General features: G+C 41.6%; 1 protein-coding gene across 2 annotated transcripts; it reads left to right on the top strand.

Annotated features, from left to right (window-relative positions):
* The first annotated feature begins 3,652 nt into the window (after positions 1-3,652).
* On the top strand, positions 3,653-27,161 carry vaspb (vasodilator stimulated phosphoprotein b). 2 transcript variants are annotated; one of them, XM_072695652.1, is made up of 14 exons: positions 3,653-3,994; positions 15,644-15,815; positions 16,620-16,800; positions 17,795-17,861; positions 18,794-18,906; positions 19,132-19,358; positions 19,982-20,115; positions 21,076-21,142; positions 21,496-21,523; positions 21,614-21,656; positions 22,567-22,620; positions 24,730-24,799; positions 24,906-24,963; positions 25,372-27,161. In XM_072695652.1, the coding sequence occupies exons 1-14, from the start codon at positions 3,990-3,992 to the stop codon at positions 25,407-25,409; spliced, it is 1,257 nt and encodes a 418-aa protein (XP_072551753.1). In that variant the 5' UTR covers positions 3,653-3,989; the 3' UTR covers positions 25,410-27,161. The 2 variants fall into 2 exon arrangements, with proteins under 2 accessions (XP_072551753.1, XP_072551754.1); XM_072695653.1 differs by lacking the exon at positions 22,567-22,620.
* The last annotated feature ends 298 nt before the right edge of the window (positions 27,162-27,459 follow it).

A 27,459-nucleotide genomic window follows, 5' to 3' on the forward strand; every position in this document is an offset into this window, starting at 1 on the left:
GCAGTGGGTAGAAGTGTGTAGACTGCATATATGTGTATATAATTGTGAATAGATTTGTGTCGAATTGTGTAGATGTGCATAGAAGTGTATTGAAGTATGTAGTATTGTGTGTAGAAATGTTTCGAAAGGTACATACGTTTGTAGAAGTGTGTGTAGCAATATGAAAAAGTGTGTAGAATTGCAGTATATACGCAGGTAGAAGGACATTGTCTTTGCGTTGAACTGTAAACCCTCGTCCTCCCAGTGTTGCCCTTTTAAACCCAGATTGGGATTATAGCGATGAAGAGGCGGAGCGGACGTTTTTTTTTTACCCCACCCGTTCTCAGACAAATCCCAGCACTGTGCTGTGATTGGCTGGTAACGTACTCTGACAGTGAGTCTGATTGGCTGATGGTCTGAGGGCTGAGCTGTTGGTGGACCTTGATGGGGGTGTTTTTTTGACTGTATTGTTGTGGGTTCTGCTGTTGTGTTGTTTGTACACAAGCTGCTCTGCAGACTTCATTTAACTGGATTACAACCTGTGAACTTCTGGAAAAAAGTAGAATAGAACAGTGAGGTTCTTTAAAAAATACTTCATAATGTTCTTAGAATTATTACTTTATTGTTATTTGCATATTTTAGTCATCTCTATTTAAATGGATGTACATGTTTGTATTATTTATTTTTCTTTTTATATGTATGTATCTTTACTTAATTATTGTTCTGTTTGTTCATCATTACTGATGTTACTGTGATTTTCACATATCCTTTAGGTTTTTTTTCTTTCTAACACTGCTTAACTACAGTAGCTGATAAGGGGAAAATAAATGAACATTTTAGAAAAGAAAATTACAAAAAAAACAACAACAAACCAAAAACCTTTTACCAGCCCCGAAACAAATTTACAAACGGCGAATCAGACGGAAAGGGTAGGCACAAAGGAAGTCCTTGTTGTCTTTGTGTCAATCAAACTTTGCGGGAGGAAAGTGAATGGAGTTTTCAGACAATCATTTTAGCCAGTTGGCGCGCTTTTATTTGTCATGTGAGAAGTCTTTTATTAACAAAAAAAGAGCAGACGGAAGAAAGAGTAGCACTGGCGACGCCTAAACCACCTGGAAATGTTAACAAGAGAAAAGAGCCTATTGTTTTTAAAGTGTCATACACTCCCGTTCGCGTGCACGCTCGCGATTCCTGTTTCTTCTGCTTGTAAATAACTATAACTCTTGAATTTGTCTTCACTGCAAACACAAGAGCATTAGCTGCATTTCATTTAACAAACTGAAGACTGTTTGGGTTGATTGTCGGTGCAGCACCCAGGTTTCAGCTGTTGTTCCGTCCCGAGGATAAATACGTGTTGTTGAAGCTTGTGTTTCAAACAGGGCATGGCTCTCACCTTGAATTCCTGTGTCTGGCACAAACAAACACTCAGGCAGCCTCTGCCACGTGACAGCTTTCTTATCATTGTTGCATGGCTTTTTATTTTTTTTAAAGAAATAATAAAACTTACAACATCCTCACTTATGAACAAGAACTGGGTCAACAGTTAAGTGTGCTGAGTTATACACACATTGCACTGCAGAAGCAAAAGACTGGCTAAGGGAAGCTGTTAGTGAAATTATTAATGGCAATGCTATTTTGACACCTGCCATATCTGGGGGTACATATCAAATATACACTGAATGTATTTTAATGACTTTATCTTCTGGACTGATAAACAACTAAAACCTGGCTGCTGCACCAGCAGTCAATCCAAAATAAAATGCAGCTAATGCTTTAGGAGATGCCCTGATATTTGCTGTTAAGTAAAATTTAAAAAGAGTTTTTTTACAAACAGAAACAACAGGAATCACAACCATTTCTGTTGCGCCCATATTGCTTTGTGATGTGCAGCAGGTTGCAGTAGGTGATCGCATCCCTGTTCTTTCCCAGTTTTCTTCTTTGTTTCTTTCTTATGCTTAACTCGAGCCAAAAGTTTTGAGATATCAATTCCATTCCAACTTTAAATCCTGCTTCATGTTGATGATATATGTGTGTGCTTGTTTGCAGCCTTTGAACTGGTCCAATAGTGTTCAGTCAGGAAGCGTCCAAACAAAACTATTATAGCCAAAACACTTGAATAGAATGCACTGAAATGTGTCCTTAAATTTTTGACCAAAAATTCCAGTTCTCTACAGGACAAACTTTTTGAGGTACAAATGCCAAGTTTGTCATATTTATAAAACTAATAGCGTAGTTTTAGGATTTATGGTTCTTGAACAGATGCGTTTTAGAGTTTTCGTAAAAATTATGTGTCACAATGGGCTGCCCTACCACGCCCAAGCGTGGTCTGTGCTTGGATCGTCATATTGGACGTTGTGTCTGGAACAGAACTCTATTAGTCAAACATATTGGATTTGAGTGTTCCGTAAAAGTGTAGGTACCTGACATTTTGGCCAAATCTTTGTGGACATAGCTCTATCTATACAAAACGTATTTGACTAACCATTGTGTGGGCAAAAGTCTTAGCACCCCACTTAGCAAACAACAGTTTTACCATAGCAACCCCTTAACTTAGCAATGACTTGGCAAACAATAGCTATACCATAGAAACACCTTCTAAACCACCCAGCAATGGCCTTGCAACCAACAGCTATGCCATAGCAACACCTTAGCAAACACCTGGCAACACATTAGCAACAGCTTAACATTTTACCACCTAGCAATGGATTTGCAATCAGCAGATATAACACAGCAACACCTTTGCATTCACCTAGGAATTCCTTAGCAACCACCAAGCAAAAGCACACACACAGTCACATGCCCACAGCCATACACATTCTTCCAAATGTTTTAGGACACAAATGACACATGCATACACACACATACATACATACACGTACACACACAAGCAATCACACACAGAGCACACACGCATTAATTTGTTATAACATTAGCATTTTTATACTTTACTTTTCTACATTAATATATTTAATGATTAAAATAATTTATCATTTAACACTTGTACCTTTTTTCTAACTTTTCTAACTTGTTTTTTTATTAAGTAAGGACTTAATTAAAGGTAAAGGTAAAGGTGCACGTATTCGTCACTGTACAGTGTGGACTGTACAGCGAAATGTGTCCTCCGCATTTAACCCATCTGGTAGTGAACACACACTCACACACACACACGTGTTAGGGGCAGTGAGTACACACACACACCCAGAGCGGTGGGCAGCCAACTCCAGCGCCCGGGGAGCAGAGAGGGTAAAGGGCCTTGCTCAAGGGCCCAACAGTGGCAGCTTGCCGAGCCCGGGAATCGAACCCACAACCCTGTTATCAATATCCCGGCGCTCTAACCGCTGAGCCACCACTGCCAATAATTGTTTATTTACATTAGATGAGATAAACTGTATGATATATAATAGAATATATATACAGTACAATGATATAGACATGTAATAATTATTATATTATTTAGACTTTATCTTAATTTTGTATAGTTTTATATTTACATTTATATTTTCCCATTAGCCAATCATGTACCACACTGCCTGCTCAGGAGCACGCACTGACCAATCCCAGCGCAGGAGGGCGGGCTTTGTCGGAATACAGGTGTGAAAGGAAAATGCAGGCTTGTTTTGAAGGCTGAATGAGCAGTCAGCGGCGTTTATGGAGATTTCGGAGCTCCTCGTGGAGGTGTAGATGGAAAGTAGGTGGATGTGTCGCTCGGACAGGCCACTAGAGTCTGGCGTGCGTTCGGACCCGAAAGAGAGAGAGAGAGATAGGAGGAGTGGAGGGGTGGAGGATGAGATTGGAGGAGTTGGAGTGTTCAGTTGGAGATTGGAGTTGACATGCTGCCTCTCTCTCTCTCCCTCCCACTTTTTTTCCCTTTTCCCCAAACCAGGAAATCACCGTCGAGCCGCCGCTGAGGGCAATTCATGAGCCACTCGTCCGTTTTGTAGCTGTGTGTTTTCCAGTTTCTGAGTTTTTGGAGCTGATCTGAGGAGCGGTGGAGCAGCTGGGGTCCAGCCATGAGGTAAAGCGGGACATTTGCTCATTTTGCTCCTGCTTTTGTTTGCGTTTCGGCTGTGGGACAGCAACAAAGGAAACTTTCTCTCTCGCTGGCTGCGCTGCACTGTGTGAATAGCCTGAATAGACCACAGGCTGTGTGTGTGTGTGTGTGTGTGTGAGTGAGAGAGAGAGAGTGTGTGTTTAGGAGTTTTGTTTGCCTGCAAGTGACCGGAGGGTCATGGTTGTAGAGGGGGTCCCTTTTGAGTGTGGTTGGGTGATGGCTGCTCCCCTGGCTCGTATGTCAGTTTTTCGCTAGAAAAACTTGACTTCATGTTGGAATTGATCGTTCTACCTTAAATGGTGCAGCGGTCACATTCAGGCGGCACCATTTTAAGGTGGAACGGACAGTTCCAGTAAGAGGCTGGCTCACAAGGAGCCAACTTCTCCCAGCCTGCTGTTGCTCATTTTAAGGTCGATCTGCTGGATCATTAATTGATCAACCGGATTACTAATCAATGCGCTGATTTACTAATAGAACTTTAATTGAAACTAAATAAACAGGTCTGATTCACATTTCAGGCTTTTGTGTCTTTTACTTCTCTCGTGCCTGACTGAACCTTTTGCACTTGATGGGCGCAGTATTCATGATCATTTATTATCGATTGTGTCGATATTATTGATTTTTGCTGTCATCTCCACACTGAGGCAGCTGCTCATTTGCATGCTTATAAACTACAGACTACTATAGCATGAGCCTCTCTCACTGTCTGTCTATATCTCTCTTCATTTCTTTCTCTTTCTCTCCATTTGTTCTCTCTTTCGCTCTTTGCCATTCTCTCTCAACTCTCATTGGTTCTCTTGTTGTTTTCTTTCTTTCTTTCTTTCTGTCTGTCTCTCTCTCTGTCCCCCCAACCCCCCGTCAACGACGACAGCAGCTCTGTTTGGATCCCCAGGGAGTTGGCCGCTGAACCCGGAAGTGAACGGAGCGGCATTCCTCATCCTGTCCCGGCCTGTTCAGGCGTGTGTGACTGTAGTGTATCTGCAGTAAAGGCTCACAGTAAACACTGTTCTCTGATCGCTGATGAGTGCCGTTCCGTTCCTCCACAGAACCGCTCCGGTTAAGAGTATCAGTGGATCTAATCAAAGTGTCTGAGGTCCGGGTCAGGATGTCCCCGCGCCCCCCCCCAAACTGCTCCTCTTGCTGTCATTGCAGAAGCGCTTCAGCTGACTAAAATGATCCACGTGGGTTCTGTATACACTCTTAAAAAAGGGTTCCTCCAGGGTACTTTAGTATATACAACCATGGCAATTCAAAGAACCATCTGGATGCCTAAATGATTCTCTTCTCACTGATTGGTGGAGAACCTCTTGTAGATGGTTCTGTATAGAACATTTTAAAATATGTTCTATGTAGCACCATAAAGGGATACAGTATTGTTCCTTCTCTGTACAGAATAGAATGTGTTGTTTAGATCTGCAGTTTTGGCGGCCCTGCTGTGATGCTAACACACACGTTAACACATACAGATTTATGCAAAAGTTTGGATACGTTACAGATACATCAGAAATTGCAGTTTGTAAGCATTTTCTGTAGTCAAATAGTTCGTTAATAGGTAAATAGTTAAAGTTCTTTCAGTTCTTGTAGTTGGATTTTCCTACTCTTCTTTGCTGAAGGCCTTTAGTTATGTTGTCTTATGTTTGTTTAAGCTGTGCTAGAGCTGTCCAGTCAAAACCCCCCATTCTTTTCCATTTGAAATCGCCACTTTTGCAGTTGCAGTAATGTAGCACTAAATCTGCAGCCTAACAGCACTTGCCCAGCCTGTGGTCTGTAATAGCCCAGTAAGTTAGTGGCTCTGCTGTGTGTATTTCTGTCGCTCAGGAAATGTTTCATGTCTGATTAACGGCACAGGGGTGATTCAGCAGCGCTATCAGCTCTGGGCCTGCTGGGACTGCCCGTAAAGCACTTCCTCTGATGGACACAGCAGTCTGGGGACTGGCATGGCATTAAAGAGGACCCCCCCCTTCTTATATTATTTGTATATCCTCTTTGTGGCATAATAGAGCACCAGTTTAAAGCATATCAGCAACTCACAGTGAGAACTAGCCACAGCTAAAGTTCACCCGTCAAACATGGTGGAGGTAGTTTCACACCAAAGTAATCAATGATTCGAGGATTGTGGCAACCAACCCAAACCGTTTTCTTGAGGGCAGCCAGGGTTTTAGGTTTTAATATCAGTATCAACCAACCCCAGTCTCCATAAGTACTTTGAAAGTCCTGTGATTCTAACTTTAGCTTTACTGAGGCAGCTGTTTGATGATCTAGGTATGCAGTTTAAGAGTTGGTTTATCTGTATCAATATAGAACCAAAATTAGTGTCCATAAGTATTTGGACAGTAGAATTCTGTGTAGTCATTCCATTTGAGGGAATTCTGTGGTTGTGTTTTCCTGCTTCTGCTGTTTGTCTTCTACAGAACAGACTCGTCTCGTCTAAAACACAAACACACATCGTTTAACTCTGAGAGAGTATTGATTTGTTCTCGTCTTCTTTATTGCCTTTGTTCTGAGGAGGAGAGGCGCCCATTAAAGAGCTCATATCCATCATTTATTCCTCTTGCATAAAACTCTGTGTGCAGCATCTGAAACAAAAAGTCATGATTCTTTACTACACCAACCTCTATCACATACAGTATAGACACTGTACTTTACTGATATGTAAATTAGCTCTGTTTTGATTGTAGCCCCTACCCTGACCTCTTGGCCATGCCCATGTCAACTGCTGATTGGTCCTTTTCCTCCTCGTATAGATCCAAATTGAGCTCTGTGTTGGGATAAGTGCTGCTTCCAGAAACCTCCCTCAGATCAGGGCTGGAACCCGGGTCAGTGCTGGAACCCAGCTCCGTTTACTGCAGTTTATTATTGTTTATTATTGTTTAGTAGTGAGGCACTTGGCTCCAATAGGGTTACTGGTGGCTGTGCTATTGCAGGACAGTCAGTCAAAATAGAGCTCATTTATATATGTCAGTCGTAAAACCGCAGTAACAGAAGGGTTTAGATGCAGATTTGCTCTTTTTCGCAGCAGAGAGAGTTCATTACACTGCCAGCAGGACGTTCAGTTAAGTTAATAATGCAAGTGTCTCTCTCAGTCTGGAGGGGGTTCACTCAGATTCTCTTTCTAAGAGCTCTATGATAATATTGACAGCATTTCTCTTTTATATGAATATAATCATCACTGTTGGAGAAAAACCTCTATCAAAAATGGCAAAAAAAACCTTCTTAACCTTTAATAGAAGTCAGTGTAAAAAAATATTTAAGTCTTTTATTAGTCCATTCCAATCATCTAATCATCCAGTTCTGTGTGTAATGCTTCACTTCAGTCGTACGCTCTGGAAAAACAAAGCTCACTGTGAAGTTCAGTCATTTGTGTGTAGTATTTATTAGCATGTGTAGTAGTTCAGTTCAAGTTTGCTGACAGTACGTTTCTGATCTTCGTCCGTTCAAAATTTTACCTGCTGTAAACAGCAGGGGGACTCTCATGAATTACTTTTTGGGGTCTTGGTCACAACAAAGTCCGATTTATGTTTCTGCATTGGTTTGCCACAAGTGGCCTATGTGGTTGTGAGCGTTTACACTGTGGCATTGTGTCTGCATGTCTGCGTCGCTCTGTAATTGCAGCATGGAAACATGAACTTGGCGATGGGGTTTCTGTGCCAATGTGTTTACTTCCTTGGCATTTGACAAATGATGGCGGCTGAAACGCTGTGGATTCTATTGGAGTTGGAGCTAAAAGCTGTTGACAGTTACTTTTACTAAACTTTGTGCAATGCAGAAAGATGAAAAGACTTATCTTTAAGAGGAGGAGATAGTCCCCATGACTTATTGAACTGATTCACAATTAAAAAAAATGTCTGCGAATGTGAAAACACAACGCTACCAAGCAGACCAACCACAGTTGTGGTCTGTCACCTTGGCATGTAGTTACATTTCTGGGGATGTGCACATCAGGCTACGCTGGAGGTACGCTAGCGGTCACTGAGAGTTGCTGATCGTCTTAAAGAAGGAGTGAATTTTGTGACTTCTACACACAGCTCAGTCATCAAACCATGAAAACACACACTTATGGTGCAGAAACAGTATTTAGGGGAAATCTGGAGAAATATCTGATTGATAAGCAAACTGCTTCTGTAGAAAACTGGCTTCAGCGATACATACTTTCCTAGCTTACTCCTCTCACTCTAACCACCTCAATCTAACCACCTCACCATACTCAGCATCTCTGCGTTTACACAAATGCAATCATGATTTGGAAGGATCTGGAGGATTTAATGAGTTGAAAGAGTTTGTTCTAAAAATAAACTGAGCCGAATGTTTCTGTAACAGTCAGATAAACACTACAGGATTAATGGGTTCCTGGAGCAGACTCTGGACCCGATGCTAGCGGTTCATGGCTAACTGTTCTGGTATACATCACTGTCTGGCTGCATTCTTCAGTGTGTGTCTGAATTATGAAATTCCAAAAGCAATTTCATTAAATTCCTTCTTTGCCCCACCCCTCCCGTCTGATAAAGCTGATTAAGCAGTTACAGACCCCTCCCCTGGCATGCAGCAGAGGGGGTTAATTCACTGAACTGTAAAAAGAGAAGGGGGAAAAAAAACTAACCAACGAACCTGTTCTTTGATTTGAGACCCATGTAAGGCCAGGCAGCACTGAGGAGGAGGTGGAATGCTCTGGATTAGCTGGCTCTCAGCTTCCAAACCAACGTGAAGGAAATGGTATTCGATAGGAATGTTCTGATCCAGTGAATCTAGTGGATTGGGATCAAGGCCAATCCAGGCTTTTTAAAAAAAATTAATCTGGTATTGGCTTTTAAAACCTAGTCTAGTTTTTTTTTCTAGTTTTGTGGTAACAGAGCACCCTCTGGCATCCTGGAGCCATTAACAGACATGATTCTCAGCTGGTTACAAACAATTTAGACTAACCAAACAGTTTAAATGTGGAGCTATTTTACAGTGGAACATGGAAAGCAGACGCCATATCTGTGGTTCCAGTGCTTTGACTGTTCATAGCCTTTGACAGCATTGTGCTACGCTCCTATTCCCTATGTCCATTTTTTTTTAGCAAACTCAAAGGCATGAATCAGTGGTCCATGGACCGTGATGTATAGCCTGCGAAAGCTCAAAAGAGAAAAGAGGCTCAAATTACACCCATTTATGGGGTAAAGCCTCATATCTAAGAGCACAACGTGGAGTGAATGGTCTTCGATTGTTTTCATGCCCACTTGGTAGACTGGTTCATCCAGGTTTGCTTGCTTTCCCTCTTACTTGAACTTAGCCTGTCGCTAAATTCGCAACTACAGTGGGCTTGTCCACCTTGTTCACCTGTTTTCAGAGAATGATTTCATCACTCTGTGAGCTCTCCTATATTACAGTTCCTGAATTCCAGAAGTGCAGCAACCCTTTAGTTTCTCTTCTCTTTAGCTTTCAGCAGTCTGTACAAGGATGGCACCGAATTCCTGCTGAATCTGTTTGTCAATCACGCAACAGCTCTCTATTGTTTTTATGTTGGCGGCATTTACACTGAACACTTTCGCTGCCAATCAGTGGGCGTGGCCACAGTGCATACCCTCCATTGTGGAAGCATACTGTTCTACCAGCAGGGGAACTGCACTTCTTTTTTTGGCTCCAAACTGGAACTGGACAGGGCGTTCAGAGATTTGCAGGTCAAGCAAATCAAAGCTCATTCAGTCTTGGCCAGGGCTCACTTGTAAATGAGATTTTTAATCTCAATGTGACAATCCTGGTTAAATAAATAAATACATTTTAAAAGAATAGAATATTAAACACACTATAACATTTTAAATATTTGAATAAGTTGCTTCCAAAAAAATAATCAGTTTAGAATTTTATGAACTGTTCACTGAAATACAATGTTTTTCTATATACCAGCACAACTTGCCTAAGATGGGTGCCTGTATTATATCTAGACACACAAAGATCGGATTGGATCTGTATTGGCCGACAGTCAGAATTAAGGTACTCAGCATTAAGATCAGGTCTGGGAGGGAAAAAACTAACTTCCTTATTCCTCAGCTTTAATGCTTCACCATTAACATTCCTGTGTGACTTATTAATGGAGACTTTAAAAATGCATCTCTGGCTCACTTTCTGGGAAGAGAGGAACAAAAATAAAGCTGAGTGTGTGTCTGAGCAATAAAAGCTGTAGCCTGTAGCTCCATCCTTACAGGCTCCAGCACGTTCTGGGTGGAGGAGGAGTGATATCACTGATCTGCAGCCCTGAGGGACCTGAGCGACCACAGCAGCAGCCTGTATAGTTACTACTCTGTAAGGTTCAGTCTAATCTCCTTTATAAGACCAGAGAGGGGGGTCAGTGTTAAAGCGATAGTTTGAACCAAACTGACACCATTGGACAAACATTTACATTTATGGTCTTTAGCTGACATTCTTATCCAGAGCGACTTACAAGGTTACTTGTACTACAGCGGTGGGCTAATGTAGTGTTTAGAGTCTTGCCCAAGGCCTCATTATTGGTGTAGTGCAGCATTGTTACTCACTCTGAGAATTGAACCCCAGTCTCCCACATGGTGCGGTAGCTCACTGGCTGGTAATAGTGTTATCTGTTGCACAACACCAACCACACATAAAAACTATGTATGTATGTATAAAAAAAAAATCACGATTTCACGATATGCAATATTTATTGTGATGCTTGTGATCACAGACTAAATACATCAGTAACGACAGATTCTGAAAAACTACTATTCAGATGCTTTCTCCTGATTTTTATATATGAATGTCTGTATGGATGCTGTGACCCACTGATGTTAGTTCCCCAATTTATCAGCTCAAACCTGCCCCACTTTGAATCTGACAGTGCTGATGTTTTGGTGTGTTATTTGTCTGTAGGGTTATTTTAAGCTTTCTCCTGCAGTGTAACACCACTGGGTCCAGTCTCGGCTTCATCTGTAAACTCCTAGGCACTCAGGGACTTTAGCAGTCTGGGAACAGATTGGAGTTTAAGGATTTCAAGGAATTAAGACTGGTGCTGTGGAAGCACAGTAAGAACAGTCAGTGTTAAGCACACCGACCGAGGATGAGCTGTCATTCTTAAGATCGCCATTAGTGACCAAAACAACATACTTTCTTCTTGTTGTTGTTTTTGTTGAATTAGAAACAAAACAGGGACCTAAAAATTGAAAACACTGTATTTTACACAGATTGACAAGATCTGTCAGCCAATCTGGATTGAAAACTTTATTTACAAAAGTAATGTTATTACCTCCTGAAGAATCCTTTTAAAGACCAGCTTTTGTTAAAGCTAGTTTCAGATGGTCTATGGTGGTATTTGAGGGTCAAGATGGTTTGAAATGTTGGTCCTCCTGGCGAAGCATACTATCCTGGTTAAACCAGTTTAGCGCTTAACCAGCATAGCATATGTTTACATTTCACTTTGATGGACTAATCAAGCTGATCATACTGGTTTACCAGTTTGGTCAAGCTGGTCATGCTGGTCCACCAGATTAGTCATGTAGAACTGTCAGTAGATGTCGACAGCTTTGGTCATGCTGGTCATGCTGGTGAACCAGCAGGGTCATAGTCATGCTGGGTTGATTTAGCGGTGGTGCTCCGAGCTGCTAACATAGGCTAACTTGGCGATAAAACATAACATAGCTGGGCTTACTCCTTTATTCTTTTTCGTTTTCCCTAATGTGCTGTCTCCAGAATGCGTGTGTGTAAAAATGCTGGATAGATCCATTCCCAGTAAATCCTACTATAGCCCTGACTTTAGAATCAGGAATCGGAATGAAGGAAGTCTGTGCTAATGCCAAGTAGGTTAGCTTGTCACCCAGCCAGTAATCAATCAGATGTCTTTGTTACTCTCATTAACACAGTCAGTGAGGGCAGGCTAACTGTGTAACCTCTGTAGCCTAGCTATGTTCATTAATATACTTAATGTATATGTTCTTATTGCTGGGCTAAAACAATAACTATAGAAAGCATGGACAGCGCAACGTCTCTCAAAAGTAAACTCTGCTCTCTGGTTGCAGTTTGATGTCCAGCTCTGCCCATCTCCATATGTTTCAATGACAAAACGGCCCGTTCCCCGTCTCATTTTTCTCCTCTAAACTGTCTTTCCTTCTCCAGTGTCCAATTCCAACAGTTCATGTTCCCTGTGCTAATATTGGCACATTTTTTTCCTCAAAAAAAAAAAAAATTTTAAGTGTTGTTCAGCTACATTTTAAGAAGGCAGGGTTACACTTAGGGAGTGTTTGATGGCCTTGGCTGGAAGAGTGCTTTGTGCCCTTTCTGTTTATTACATGGAGTACATAGTTGTAGTTGAACCTGCATGAACTGCACTTTTACTAGGGTTGTTACCTGTTATGTTGTAGTCGTTTCACTTTGAGACAGAACAGTGAGAGATGGAGAATAGAGAGAGTAAATATTGTCTATGTGAGTTACTCTACACAGTGACAGCAAGAGGGAGCAAACAAGACTACAGTACGAATCCATGTATCATTACACCCCTACCTTTTACTACCTAAGCTCAGTAAAGGGGGCCTAAGACAAGCTTGTTCTGAAAGAAGGAGGTCTCCCAAATGACCAGACGAGGCTCCGGCTCTGGTCTCTACTGTGCAGTTTTGGCTTCGTTTCTATAGAATGGAAGGAAATGGAATCGCAGCGTCCTTGTTCTCTACAGTCTTAGGCCAACACCTTTGCTATTGCTAGCTGGTTCTAGTCGTCTTTAACAGACAGTGTTCCCAGCATGCAGCAGTGGGGAGTGTTCCCAGACGATAACAGAACAGTTTAAAGTCTGCGGTGTGGAACTGTTTTACAGTGGAACATGAGAACTTAGCGGAATATCTGTGGTTCTAGAGCTTTGACTGCATTTGAGAGACTTTTGCTCCAGATGTTTGTCTACCATGTTTGTCGAATATCTTATTTAACAAGCTGTTACTGAAAACAAGAGGATTTTACTGCAGTATTAATAAGCTTATCACACCAAAACTGTGACTGGATTAATTATACAGAGAGAGAAAGAGTGAGAGAGAGAGAGAGAGAGAGAGAAATGGAGAGAAGGGGGACTGAGGGAAACAGAATAGAGAGAGGGAGAGAGGAATGAAGAAGGAGATTAGTGGACCTGACTGTACTTGTAGCAGAAGCAGCTGTGTGTGTGTGTGTGCGTGTGTGTGTCTGTCTCAAGCCTTTTACAGTCATTTTCTCCCACAGGAGCGTCCATTTCCTGTTAACTCCTCGCTGCCCAGGAAAGCAGAGGGCACAGGATTTATTTACAGTGGTGGTGAATGAAACCAAGTGTCTCCATGACTACAGCACAAACATATCCATTTTATTTACTATCCAAACCCACCGGTGAACCTACACGTGTCAATTTTTATGTGCAATGTTGATGATGGTGGCAAATCTGAACAAATATATGTTTTCTTTCTTGCTGCAAAAAACCCCCACCCTACATACTATCCCTCAACCTTTTTAATTATGTGATTTTAAAAACACATTTTAGACCAAAAACCTTCTAAAAACTCTGGAAAAACAGTCTCATACATCAGGCAGTGCATTCATAAACATGTGATCATTCACCACCACTGTGCACAATTCTCACAAGACTGCGTGAGTTTCTCTACAACAGAGCATTTTAAACCAAACCCACTCTGAATGAATTGTTCTCATCTTCACTTTGTAATTATGCAGATAATTTTGGAAATCTTATGAAGTTCCCCTTTAAGGTGGCATAGCAGCAACCTGTGTGTGTGTGTGTGTGTGTGTGTGTGTGTGTGTGACTTTATTTGCATTAATAATTCACTGTTTCTCTCTCTGTTTCTGTCCCACTCTGACTTTTACTCCCATTAAAACTGCATCAGCACCCATTCTCTCTCTTCATCCCCCCTCTTCCTGCTTTACTCCTTTATTGCACCGATAGAGTGGAGTTCTACTTACCACATCTGGACGTGTGTGTGTGTGTGTGTGTGTGTGTGTGTGTGTGTGTGTGTGTGTGTGTGTGTGTGTGTGTGTGTGTGTGTGTTGCTCACGGTTCCATCATCCCTTATTAGGCATTACTGGGAACAGGAAGTAGGCTGTGGCCATAGATATGATGTCATGGGAAGTAGGAGGTTTTGTTGGTCTTTTGGGCAAGAGAGTGAAGGAATGTGTGTGTGTGTGTGTGAGTCAGAGAGAGAGAGAAATTAATTGAAACACTTGGAGCACGTTTATGTAACACACTTTGACTTTTTAACTCCCTGTTGCAATTTAAAATTGCTAATAATAATAAAATGACTAAAAGAAATGTATTTGTGTATACTGTTAGTCGTTGCTGATCTTTACACCATCAGGGTTGAAAACTTGTTTTGACTTTTTACCAGTCATTACTGATTGCATCTCTGCTGATCGTTACTGAGTATCACTGCTGATCGCTATTGATCGTTACTGCATCACTGATGATCGTTAGTATCATTGCTGATTGCTAATAATTTTTACTACATCACTGTTGATTGTAACTACGTGTCCCTGCTGATGGCTATCGAATGTTACTGCTTCACTGCTGAACGTTTTTGAGTGTCATTCAGTCACTGCTGATTGTTACGGTCACTGCTGATTGCAATCAATCGTTACTGCATTACTGCTGGTCGCTATTGATCATTACTGCATCACTGCTGATCGCTATTGATCGTTACTGCATCACTGCTGATCGTTAGTATCATTGCTGATTGCTAATAATTTTTACTACATCACTGTCGATTGTAACTACGTGTCCCTGCTGATGGCTATCGAACGTTACTGCTTCACTGCTGAACGTTATTGAGTGTCATTGTGTCACTGCTGATTGTTATGGTCACTGCTGATTGCAATCGATCGTTACTGCATTACTGCTGGTCGCTATTGATCATTACTGCATCACTGCTGATCGCTATTGATCATTACTGCATCACTGCTGATCGCTATCGATTGTGACTGCATAATGCACGGTCGTCCCCACTGAATGTTACCTACTGTGTCTTCTGAACATTACAGATCATTGCTGCATGACTGCATGCTGCGTTACTGCTGATTGTTGTCTCCATGACTACAGCACAAACATATCCAATTTATTTACTATCCAAACCCACCGGTGAACCTACACGTGTCAGTTTTTATGTGCAATGTTGATGATGGTGGCAAATCTGAACAAATATTTTCTTTATTGTTTTCTTTATTGCTGCACAACACCCCCACCACACACTACGTGTATCCCTCAACCTTTTTAGTTATATGTGATTTTAAAAACACTTTTAGACCAAAAACCTTCTAAAAACAAAAAAAAAAGTGTCTCATACATCAGGCAGTGCATTCATAAACATGTGATGTTGCTGCATGACTGCATGCTGCGTTACTGCTGATCATTGTCTCCATGACTACAGCACAAACATATCCATTTTATTTAACCCACATGTTGCATGTTGCTGCATGACTGCATGCTGCGTTACTGCTGATCATTACCGAACATCACTGCATCACTGCTGTTCGTTACCAAGTGTGACTGCAGCTCTGCTGTTTTTTTATCGAGCATCACTGTGATTTCTGCTACTGCAAATGTGCATACTTTAAAACACAGATTAGTTTTAATCTGTCTTTGTTTGTCTGTCTCTCTCTCTCTTTCTCTCTCAGCGAGTCCAGCATATGTCAGGCTCGTGCTACAGTAATGATCTATGATGATGGAGGTAAGAAATGGATTCCGGCGGGTTCCGGCCCCCAGTCTTTCAGCAGAGTTCAGATCTACCACAACCCTGGCACCAACGCCTTCAGAGTAGTAGGCCGCAAAATGCAAACCGACCAACAGGTACTGTGTGTGTGTGTGTGTGTGTGTGTGTGTGTGTGTGTGTGTGTGTGTTCTGTATGGAAATTAAAGCTGGAATCGTACCTGTTCCAACTTTGATAATCAAGTGACTGACAGTGTCTGTAACTTTAAGACCTGGTGCAATTGACTGGTTCTGTTACATTTTTAATTCTAACTCTTAATCATGAGGTCTGACCAGGACCTGACAGACTTAAACCGGTCCAGAACTGTGTGCTGGGAAATTGTACAATGCTCTGCATTGGGCACGGTAACCTCAGGTTCAAGTGATCACTGCTGCTCCAAGGTATACTGTTTTATTGGTCAGAGCTTTTCTACTGAGCATATACAGCTGTGTCAGACACCCTAAAGCACCTCACTTCGCTTTTTATGTGGGGTTCAGTTCTGACTTTTGGTCCATAAGCAGACACAGTTTCCCAGCGTCCACTGTTTACTGAAACACCACGCCAACCACTTCCTGTGTTCTTGAGGGAATTCTGTCCATCTTTTATCTCTCTTGCGCTCTCTCTCTCTCTCTCTCTCTCTCTCTCTCTCGCGCGCGCGCTCTTGCTCTTGCTCTCTGGAATTCAAGGCTGTAAAATAAACAGACAGGAGTGATCTGTCAGCATATTTTAGTGCCCCCCCCCCCACGTTTTCTTTGTGTCTCGTTATTTCAATAGCTTTAGCTCAGTGATGGTGCCACCTGCTGGACAGGATGCAAACTGTTACTCAGTGATTTAGAATTTTGTGTGTTTGTTTACTGTACAAAAAAGATAGTTGTTTAGTAATGTTAATGTTTTTTATTTGTAGGTGGTGATGAACTGTCCAATTGTGAAAGGGCTGAAGTATAATCAGGCCACACCCAATTTTCACCAGTGGCGGGATGCGCGGCAGGTCTGGGGTTTGAACTTTGGCAGTAAAGAGGATGCTGCACTGTTTGCCAACGGCATGCTGCACGCACTGGAGGTGCTCAGCTCTTTACCTGACCCTGGTAAAGCACACACCCACGCCCTATATGATTTATTCTGAAAAAAAATCTATTTGACCTCAAATGTTACTTTGGACTGATTAAGGTGTTGATGGAAAACTGTTAAACATAGGGTAACTTCAGCCTGTGTGTGATTCAGGCATGCAGTTAGTACCATGCTAATCGGTAGGGTATATGCTTTCATTACGTGTAAGCTACGTTAGCCTCATAATTCCAGTGTAAAAGTAAAGACTCTTAAAAATTTAACTATTTATTTTAATACTGAAGCTATGCCACAGAATAAGCATTTACCGATGTTCTATTAAGAACTGTGAGGGCATGTCAGATCGCAGAACGATGGTCAGTGGCCGTTTTTTCCATGTTATAATGAAGTGGTGACACTTCAAGACTTCGCTTCAGATATTTACTGAATCTGACTTTAAATAAAGTGTTTTAAAATATAAATGAAAATAAATAAAGGTGACAAATGTTGCCATTCACCTATCACAGCATGAAGCTGATATTCCACCTTCCATATTCTGCCTGCTGTAAATTCTGATTTAGCTGAATGCTGTTTTATCTTCTATCAAGGGAAAGACATTACAGGAGTGTATTTTGAGCACAGAGCTTAAACTAGCATATTGATTTTAAAGGAGCACAGGAGTATGACCGTGCTTTAGCTACACGCCATGTGCTGTGGAGGCCGGATAGATCAATCACGTTCAAAGCTTAGCAAATAGGCTAAATGTACGGGATTCTCTTTATTAAGATTGGTGATGTAAACATAGTGCTAACTCTGATTGGTTCTTTGGCCGATCTGGCAAAACATAGGCCAAATTTAGCCTCAACCAACCTAAATCCAACAAAAGAAAACTGTGAAAAAAATAGTTAGAAAAATCTTTTTTTTTTTTTTTTTTTTTTTTTTTTTTTGCAAATTTACAGTAAATCCATCACAACTATAGATGATAAAAGACAATCATGAAAATCAGTAGACTTTAAGCCCGTCCTCTTCCTGCAGGGTACTCCACTCTCCCTCGGCCAGTGTCTAACGGACCATCGCCAGAGGAGCTGGAGCAACAGAGACGGTACGTGGTGTTTGTTGGGAGGTGCTCATTTTATTTCCCTCTTTATCCTTACTGTAACAGCATTCAGCTGGGAATGGAACGCACCTCCTCACAGCTCATTACTGCTGTGTAACCAAAAGCATGGGAAGAGAATGAAAACAAGTGCGGTTTACGTGTGACCATAGGTGCTGTACTATACCACAGACATGGGTTTAGCATTTTCACAAGTTTAGGTGTAGCATAACCATGTAAATAGTATTGCCACCATTAACATATGTAGTGAGTGTGACGTAACCATAAAAATTGTATTTCTGACATGATCATTGAAACTTGTTTGACAAAACCCTTGAAATGGGTGTAACAATAGAAATGAGCGTAGTGTAAGCATGAATATAGATGTACCATAACCATGGACATAGGTGTAGTGTAACCATGGAAATGGGTTTAGTGTAATAATGGATTTAGGTGAGATTTAATGATGTAAATTGGTGCAGTGTAATCGTGGATGTGGATGTGGCAAACGCATGGAAACTCGAACAGTGTAATCATGGATAAAAATGGTGCATACTCATGGAAATGGGTGCGGCGTGACCATGAATATAGCTGTAGTGTAACCATACACTGGTTTGTACAATGCTGTACTGCAGACCTACAGCTCCCTCATATTAAGTATGAATTAGGGATTTATTAGCTGTGAGCTTATATTGTTTAGACTGTTTTAGGTTGCAGTGTAAGAGCAGAAACAGCTCTGGTTCGCAGTGCTGTGTTATTTGTTTTGGCTGATAAGCAGCTGAAAGCTAGGTTGATTCATGTCTCAGCGTGATTAAATGTTTCTGAACGGTTTCAGCAAGCAGCTCTTTTCATCACGCTGCTTCTCGGGAGGGTGTAGACCATTTCTACGCAGTCACTTGTGTGCGTGTGTGTGCGTTAATCTCTCCACATTACGTCTGCAGATTGGAACAGCAGAGATTCGAGCAACAGGAGAGGGAGCGACAAGAGCGAGAACGACTAGAAAGGGAACGGCTAGAGAGAGAACGACTGGAGAGAGAACGTCAGGCCGCTTCAGGTCAGAGCAGAACATAAAGTAGCACACATCATACAGTTCTCATCCTTTTAATACTATACAAATATGGATGTGTCCAAAAAAACAACCTGCACAAGTCATATGGTTAATTGTGATGTCTCAACCATGAACACATTTAGGTATAACTGCTTGTTAAGCCTCTATCTATAAGAATGTTTAAGGTCAAAGCTGAAAGATGAGCTGTGTGTTGTGTGTCTGTGTTTGCAGTGATCATTCCTCCTGCACCACCTTTGGCTCCAGGAGGACCCCCAGCACCCCCTGGGCCCCCGCCCCCTCCTGGGCCACCTCCACCTCCAGGTCCTCCACCATCAGGGGCCGCCCCTCCACCTGCACCTCCGCTACCCTCTCCTGCCGATGGTGGTGGTGGTGGTGGTCCTGGGGGCGGCGGTCTGGCAGCTGCGCTCGCAGGAGCCAAACTTCGCAAAGTACCTAAGGTAAGAAAAAGAGAACTAAATAAAAAAACACACTTATGGCTGAGGGTTTGAAAAGATTTTACTTCTACTTTCTACCGATTGTGATTTCCCAGCTCCTCTTGATCCCCAGTGGTGAAATGGTGACAACCTGTAAAATCAGAAACACTGTTTTTGATGTCACCAGTGACCGAAATATGTGTGGATAGGTTTAATATCCATCTCAGTGAAAGCCTTGGACCGTCCATTAATTTTACATTGAAATTCTAAATATAGAAGAATAACTATACATTTATTTTTCCTCACTATTCTATCTGTTCACTCAGTCCCGTGACACACCATTTACAGTCCTCACACAGCCATGACTGTGCTAAACACACCGATATAAAACACTGCATGCTTACTTATAATGGAGGCGTTTTATATTTTATGTTAAAACTGGGATTTGAGTAAATGTAGAAACGTCAGGCATCTCCTTATTAACAGAGGAGAGATTAACTAGTGGTCACTCTGGGTCGTTTCAGGTTCTAGAAATCCCTGCTGCATGTTTCATAACCCTGTGTGTGGGCGTGCTACACATTGTACTTTTTTGCCTCCCCCCATAACCTTATTATTACTGTATCATGTCTCTGTGCTGCCCTCAACAGGATGATGGTGGTAGTGCACCCCCTGCTGCTCCGGCTCCAGCTCCTGCGGTTCCTAAACCAGACACCAACCGCACAAGCGCCGTGCCCAGTGGTGGTGGCCTGATGGGGGAAATGAGCGCCATCCTGGCCAGGCGGTGAGTAACGCACCAATCCCCTTACTCACTGGTGTGTAAGGTGGATTGTGGTGGGTGTCCAGTTCAGCTCTGGTCCTGGTGCATTGTAATCCAGAACTATGGTGATTTTTCTGCTCTGTAAGCACCAAACTGTGCAGGACCAAAGCCCCCCAAACTAAACATCACTGATCTTAAATTGCTGAAATTAGTACAAATGTACGTGTATAGCTAGTGTTGCTCCTCTAGTCAAAACCACTTAAAAATTATTAAGGAATAGTTAAGTCTCCTTAACACCCACACAACATATATCTGTTGTTATGCTTTGGTGTACTGATGTACGTTGAGCAAAAGTGATAATGAGAATAAAAAATGGAATCATGATGGTTAATAATAAATAACAATATTAATAGCAATAAAATAAAGAAAATTAATAGTTAAAGTGTGTGTAAACTTTAACATAGTAAGTTATGTGGGCAATTCGTTAGAATTGGGTATCGGTAGCTAGAGATTGAGCAGCTTGTGTGATGAGAGCCTTGCAAAGGCAGTCAATCTTCTATCAATGTCAGGCTGGGCAGGTGGGCAGTAGTTTCTTGGAAAAAGGTAAAGACATGGAATTAGTTCTGTTTGGATTTTTGGAGAACAGAGAATGTGAACATTATTGGAGTGTGTCCAGTGACTCCAGTAGATCTGTCTGTAACAGCTTAGCTAAAAGGAGAGAGCCAGAAGGTAACACAGACATGGAAGCAACCTGAAACACCGGCATCTGCCTGCTCCACTGTCCATTTATGGATCAGTCAGTATGGCCTCGGTTTTGTTTCTCTGCTCTGAGGTATTCATGTCGTTGCCTGGATTATTATTTCAGACTTGCACTGTTTTTCCTGTTTCATTTTTTTGAGATTTGGAGAATTCTGCTAGTTAATTTTGTATTTGCTCACTTGGTAGCAGAAAAGTGTAACTGTGTCTGTGTGTGTCTGTATGTAGGAGGAAAGCTGCAGATAAAGGAGAGAAAGCTCCTCCCGCCCCAAAAACAGAACCAGAGCCGAGTAATGTAAGTGTTCTGATTATTCATGAAGTGCTTATGACCCTTTAAGAATTGGTTATGCAGTGGAAATCTGCCACCGTCCCTAGGTAAAACTCCCAGCATGCCTTTGAAAATCTCAGCTTTATTTGTATTTTTATTTGTGTTCTCTATAAACTGTAAAGCACTTTGTGCTATATAAATATAATATTCACTGTTATCATTTTTGTTGTTACTGTTGTTATTGTATTAGAATTGTTTTATTAGCAATATTGTTGTATTTTATTTGACTATTCAGCACTTCGGTGCTCTTACAGTGTACTTTCCTGTGGTGTTTCAACAGCAGTCATTAACCTTGTTTCTCCTTTGTGGTCTGTCAACAGGACGATTCTGACGCTCCAGTCCAGACTGGTAAGCTCAGCTACAGATGTGTGTCTAAAATGTTTTTGGTTTATTTTTATGCTATTTATTTAACTGTGTATTTTCTGTTTGTGCTCACAGACACGCTGAGAAGGCCATGGGAGAAATCAGCCACCATGCCCAGGTAAAAGCCCCAGCATGCCTTTGTCTTGTCGCTAACTTGTTTAATGACTAGGGTCTCTCATTCTTCTGGACATCAAGATCTCCAAAAATGACTTAGTTTATATTAAAGTTTTTGCTGTTTATTTTTGGGTTTATTTAATTTATTTTTTAATGACCGTGTGGTGCATTATATTAACACAGGCTCCAGTCTATATGTGGAACCTAAACAGCACAAACAGAAAGTGAGAGCATCCGGAAGGTCATGTTGTGATGTTCGATAATTAGTTCTGCCACTCCAACACATACTGTACTGGATGTTTAGTTCCTCATCCCAAAGGTACTGGGTAGGGCTCCATCATTCCAGAGAACACAATTCCACTGCTCCACAGACATAAAGGATAAAAAAAGGATAAAGGTGCACGTATTTGTCACTGTACAGTGTGGACTGTACAGCGAAATGTGTCCTCCGCATTTAACCCATCTGGTAGTGAACACACTCACACACACACACGTGTTAGGGGCAGTGAGTACACACACACCCAGAGCGGTGGGCAGCCAACTCCAGCGCCCGGGGAGCAGAGAGGGTAAAGGGCCTTGCTCAAGGGCCCAACAGTGGCAGCTTGCCGAGCCCGGGAATCGAACCCACAACCCTGTTATCGATATCCCGGCGCTCTAACCGCTGAGCCACCACTGCCCCTATGACCAATGCTGGGGGGGTTATACCCCTCTAGCCCAGCATTGGGCACTGCTCCAGAGCATTCCTGTCTATTAATTAGTGCTTTTCTATGGAGATTAAACAACTGTGAGTGAACACCTTAAAGCAGCTGAACTAATTTGGTAGAAGTGCCGTCATGATGCTTTTGGACATGTAGTGTAAGTATGGGCCCTTTAACAGTCAGTGTGTGAGCAGTGTGTATGTGTGTTTTAAACAGGAATAGTTCTTTTCCCAGAGGGCTGGACTCCCCCTCCTTCACCATGAGCCCCAGGTAGACTGACATTCATACAGCTGCAGCCTGGTGTTTTTTTTTTTTTGTGTGTGTTTTTTTTTTTTGTGTGTGTGTGTCTGACTAACACCATCTGGATTTTTAGTTGCAGCTATTCATGATTTTTATCTCTGAACTGTTTCTGGATCTGAGCTATTAAACATCTTTTACACAGGGTTCTTCTCCTGCTGTCTGTGGTAAACCTGCAGTTTAAAAAAATAAAATAAATAATAAATATATATATATATATATATATATATATATATATATATATATATATATATATATATATATATATATATATATATATATATATATATGGACACAAGTATTTAGACCCTTAGCTATGACACTTGAAATTTAGCTTTGGGGGCCTCCCGTTTCTTTTGCTCATCTTTGAAATGAATTCTACAGCGTGATTGTAGTCTACCTGTGGTGAATTAAGTTTGAATTTTGAATTAAACATCATTTGGAAAGATACACACCTTTCTATATAAGGGCTCAAAGCTGATAATGTATATCGGAGCAAAAACCAAGCCATGGGGAGGAAAGAATGGCCTGTAGAGCTCAGAGACAGGATTGTGTGGAAGCACAGAGGTGGAGAAGACTACAGAAACATTATGCTGCACTTAAAGTTCTCAAAAGCACATTGGCCTCTATAAGTCTTAAGTGGAAGAAGTTTAGAACAACCAAAACATCACTGTAGCACTCCACCAGTCTGGGCTTAATGGAAGAGTGGCCAGACAGAAGCCTCCCCTCAGAAAAAGTCACATGAAAGCCACTAAAAGACTGTAAGAAACAGGATTTACTTTTCTCATTAAACCAAGACTGAATTTTTTGGCCTCAATTCTAAGCATCATTGTCTTGGGGATGACTCTGTGAATCTCCAAATCCAGGTGTGCATACCTTGTGGCATCATACTGCACAGACTGCAGGCTGTAATCATTGACAAAGATGCTGCAACTAAATACGAAGTAAAGTAAAGGTCTGATTACTTACATAAAGGCATCATTTAGTTTTAATAACACACACATGTGTAAATGATGCAGATATTGCTCAGAAGCTTTAGGTAATGTTCTTGTTAACCATCAGGTGTTGGTGTTGAGAGTGGCCATAGGTGCCCAATTCAGGGCTGGAAAGTATAAATTTTACACCTGCAGTAAAGGCAGGCCTTGCAGTTCAAATTTATTTATTTAACAATTTTCACTACCAAAGTTAAAGAGCAGCTTTACCAAGATCCAGGTCAGAGTCTCTTTTGAGTAAGCCATAGGTGGCAGTGGCAAGGACAGCGGCAACTCCCTCAGAACAAGAGGAAGAAAGCTTGAGAGGAACCAAGGCTCAAAAGGGGAACCCATCTTCCTCTGGTCGACAGCAAACAGCACAATGAAAAAAACCGAGACAAGAAAACTAGCACTGCTACTTTACTTTCTGGGCCTGAATTTTTGCCACCATTGAGAGTTGCATGTTTTTGTCAGAAAGGGCTTTTTTGATTATTTCTAGAACTGCTGATTCTCAGCACAACAGTTTACTTAGAACGATGTAACAAAGAAAGTACATCCAGTAAGCAGCAGTTCTTCACATGGAAACACCTTGTTGATGAGAGAGGTCAAGAGGTCAAAGGAGAATAGTCAGACTAGTGGGAGCTGACAAAGACTATAGTAACTGGTTCTAAACAATTATTATTAATAGCAAAAAAAGCATGTGTTTACAGAGAAAAGATTGGTGACGCCTAGTTCAGTGTTTAACAGTGTTAGCCTAGCATCTCCAGCTGTAAGCTAACATTTTTTTAAGCTGATCGACTCAGTATGGACTCACTGATCAGTCATGTTATTCTAATTTGTTTTATGAGAATTGCTAGTTGTTCCTTTAAAGGTGGTTGTGGGGGTTTGTAAGTAAAGTCTAGTCGAAGTGAGGCTCAGTGCTGCTGGGTGATGATGGGTGCTGCTGGGCTAGTCTCTGGAGGAGGGCTGCTGGTGTTTCTCTGCATGTTTACTGAAGGGTTCGGCTTTGGAAAAGCATTTCATCCTTATTCTTGTTTCCCTTTTTATCCTATCTCCCATGTTCTGTTATTTTTTTTTCTCTTTATCCTCATTCTCTCCCTCTCTCCTTCAGGCTCAAAGCTGCAAGCTCCTCTAACGAGGCAGAGAGCGGAGAGGAGTCTGAGCTTGAGAGAATCAAACAGGTGGGAATATTATCAGGAATATTTAACAGTACAGAAAAACTCATTTGTTACAGTGCTCTGACTGTGTTTTGCTTTTATTTAAATTTGTGTGTGTGTGTGTGTGTAGGAACTGCTGGAGGAGGTGAGGAAAGAACTGCAGAAAGTAAAGGATGAAATCATTGGAGGTAAAATTCCTTATCCATGTGTGTTCCCCTGATCCTCATATGTTTCCATTTCGCTGATCTGCCTCCTTTTTAAATGACCCTTTTCTGCTGCTTTTATTTCCCGTAGTTTGTTTAGCTTCCTTTCCCCTTATCTACCGTCTATCCCCTGATCCTAATACAGTTCCTTTCCCCTTGATCCTGTTCCGCCTCCTTTTCCCCTGATCTTGATCCACTTCCTTTCTTTCCACTGATTCTGATATTCTCCCTTTTGTTAGTTTGATCCCGATGCCGATCCTGTTCTTCATGTGTTTGCTGTTAACCATTAGATGCAAGTTAATAGCTGTGAAGTGTTAGCTATTAGCTGTGAGATATTAACTATTAGTTGTTAGCTGTGTTTATTGACGCTAATTATTTATTTTCTCTCCTCAGTGTTTATTCAAGAGTTACAGAAGAGAGGTTCCACATAGACCCCAGCACCGGACACGCTCCTTCAGTTAACAGCCCAGGGATGGAGATATATATAATGTGTGTGTATATATGTGTATGTATACACACACACACACACGAAACCCAGGGACTTCCTCCATCGTTGGGCTCCACACTGAAGATGATTTCTAGTTGTTTTCATTACGTTATTTTCTCTTTTTTTTCTTTTTTTTTTTTTGCTTCAGCTTCCATTTATCGTCCCGCATTAAACACCATCCCTTCATATCTTGCTCTCTCTTTTTCTCTCTTTTCATCTGGCTCACTTTTTCTCCTCACAGCGCGCACACACACATACACACACACAGATAATGAACTGTGTTTGTTCATGAGAGGAAAATGAGCTCAAATGTTCATCCAGAACTGCAAAAATACCCGATGACACAACCTCTGAAGTCTGTATGCTTACTGTACTGGGTGTTTGTGTGCGTGCGTGTGTGGTCTTTCATTCACTGGCTATCATACTGGCAGCCTGCAGGGGGGTTAGCAGAGGGACCGGCACTATGGTCCACTAACACGCAAAAATTCTAATGTGGCTAACAAGAAATGCAAGTTAATGGGCATCAGTTACAAGTTACATGTTCATTTACTTTCATCCATTGTTAGCAGTGTTAGCTTTTGTTTTTTCCAAACTGTTATACTGTCGGGCAGCATTAGTTAGTAAAGCTACATAACACCTACATGAGTCTTGTGGTTCTAGCACCTCCCACAAGTAATCGGAGCGCACACACCGGCCTGGTCCAATGAGTCATGTTTTCTTCTCCATCACGCTCACCTGTCTATTGTAGGAGACGACAGCATGGACACTGGTCTGCAGCTACGCAGCCCCATACACAGCAGGGGGTGCTGCACTGTATGATGGCCTCTGTCCCTCCTAGGACCACCGTTGGTGCATTCTTACTTCTGCTAACTGGGAGCTCCCTTGCAGGCCTTGGAAGCATTTGGGAGATTATCCCACCCAGTCATCTGGACATAATTATCTGACCCCCGTCAGTCTCAGGTCTCAGGTCTTCATGCTGCCCGTTTCTCCACATCCATCATGACGACTATGCAAACCGACTGTTCAGTTACTGTCTAACAGAGATCCCAGATCTTTACATGCAGCACTATTACCACAACATCAATACTATTACCTTCAGCTGCAAAAGGCTACTTGTCTCGTTTTTAGGTCATTTCAGCTCAAAGAGGTTCATGGCCACAGACCCTTGCTGGAATAAGTCTTTATAAAAGTTTTAGTTGTTATGAAAGGCTTATGTAGGTGTCATGTAGGCTGATCTTTAGTAAAACTGCCCTTTAATCAGTGTTTTATGCGTATGATTTTGTCTTTGGACCTGTGCCACTCCATAATGCCATCCTTTGCCCACCACTTTCCTAAACTATTGCTTTTTTTTTTTAAAGTCGTCATTATTTGAAAATGTTTTCTGATGAATAAGATGAGAAGCAGAATGGCCGTGATTGTGACTGTGCCAAACTGCCTTGGAAAAAGAAGGGGAAAAATAATAATAAAAGAAAATATATATATATTTGTTTTGTGGGAAGTTGTTAAGATTTGAGAACTTTTCTATTTTAATTAAGATGGTTGGTGATGGGTTTTGTTTGTGATTTCTTTGTTTTTGGGGGTTTTCTGTTTTTCTATAGCATATCAAAGGCTTTTTACACTGAAATCTGAATACATGAGCTTAGCGAGACACTGGATTAGAAATGCCTTTATAGTTAAATACAGCTGCTGCTGCTCAGACTGTCTCTTGTGTGTTTAATGTCATTACTAACCACACACACACACACCATAAGCCCTTGCTTTTCTACCACTGGGTGGAGGTTTAGGGCTGTTAACCCTTAAAAATCCATATCTGGTACATATAATACAGTGGATTTCAAACTGGGGAGCTGAAGGGACTGCTGAAAAAAATCATATAGGTTCACCTACATTTTCTTTTTAATTAGCTATTTTCACTTTATTATATTTCCATATCCTTCCTGAACCATCTGGACCACACCACACGTCAGACAAATACCATTTGATGATGCTGATCA

The sequence above is a fragment of the Salminus brasiliensis genome, chromosome 13, assembly GCF_030463535.1.
Source record: "Salminus brasiliensis chromosome 13, fSalBra1.hap2, whole genome shotgun sequence".
In the NCBI taxonomy this organism is placed as follows: Eukaryota; Metazoa; Chordata; class Actinopteri; order Characiformes; family Bryconidae; genus Salminus; species Salminus brasiliensis.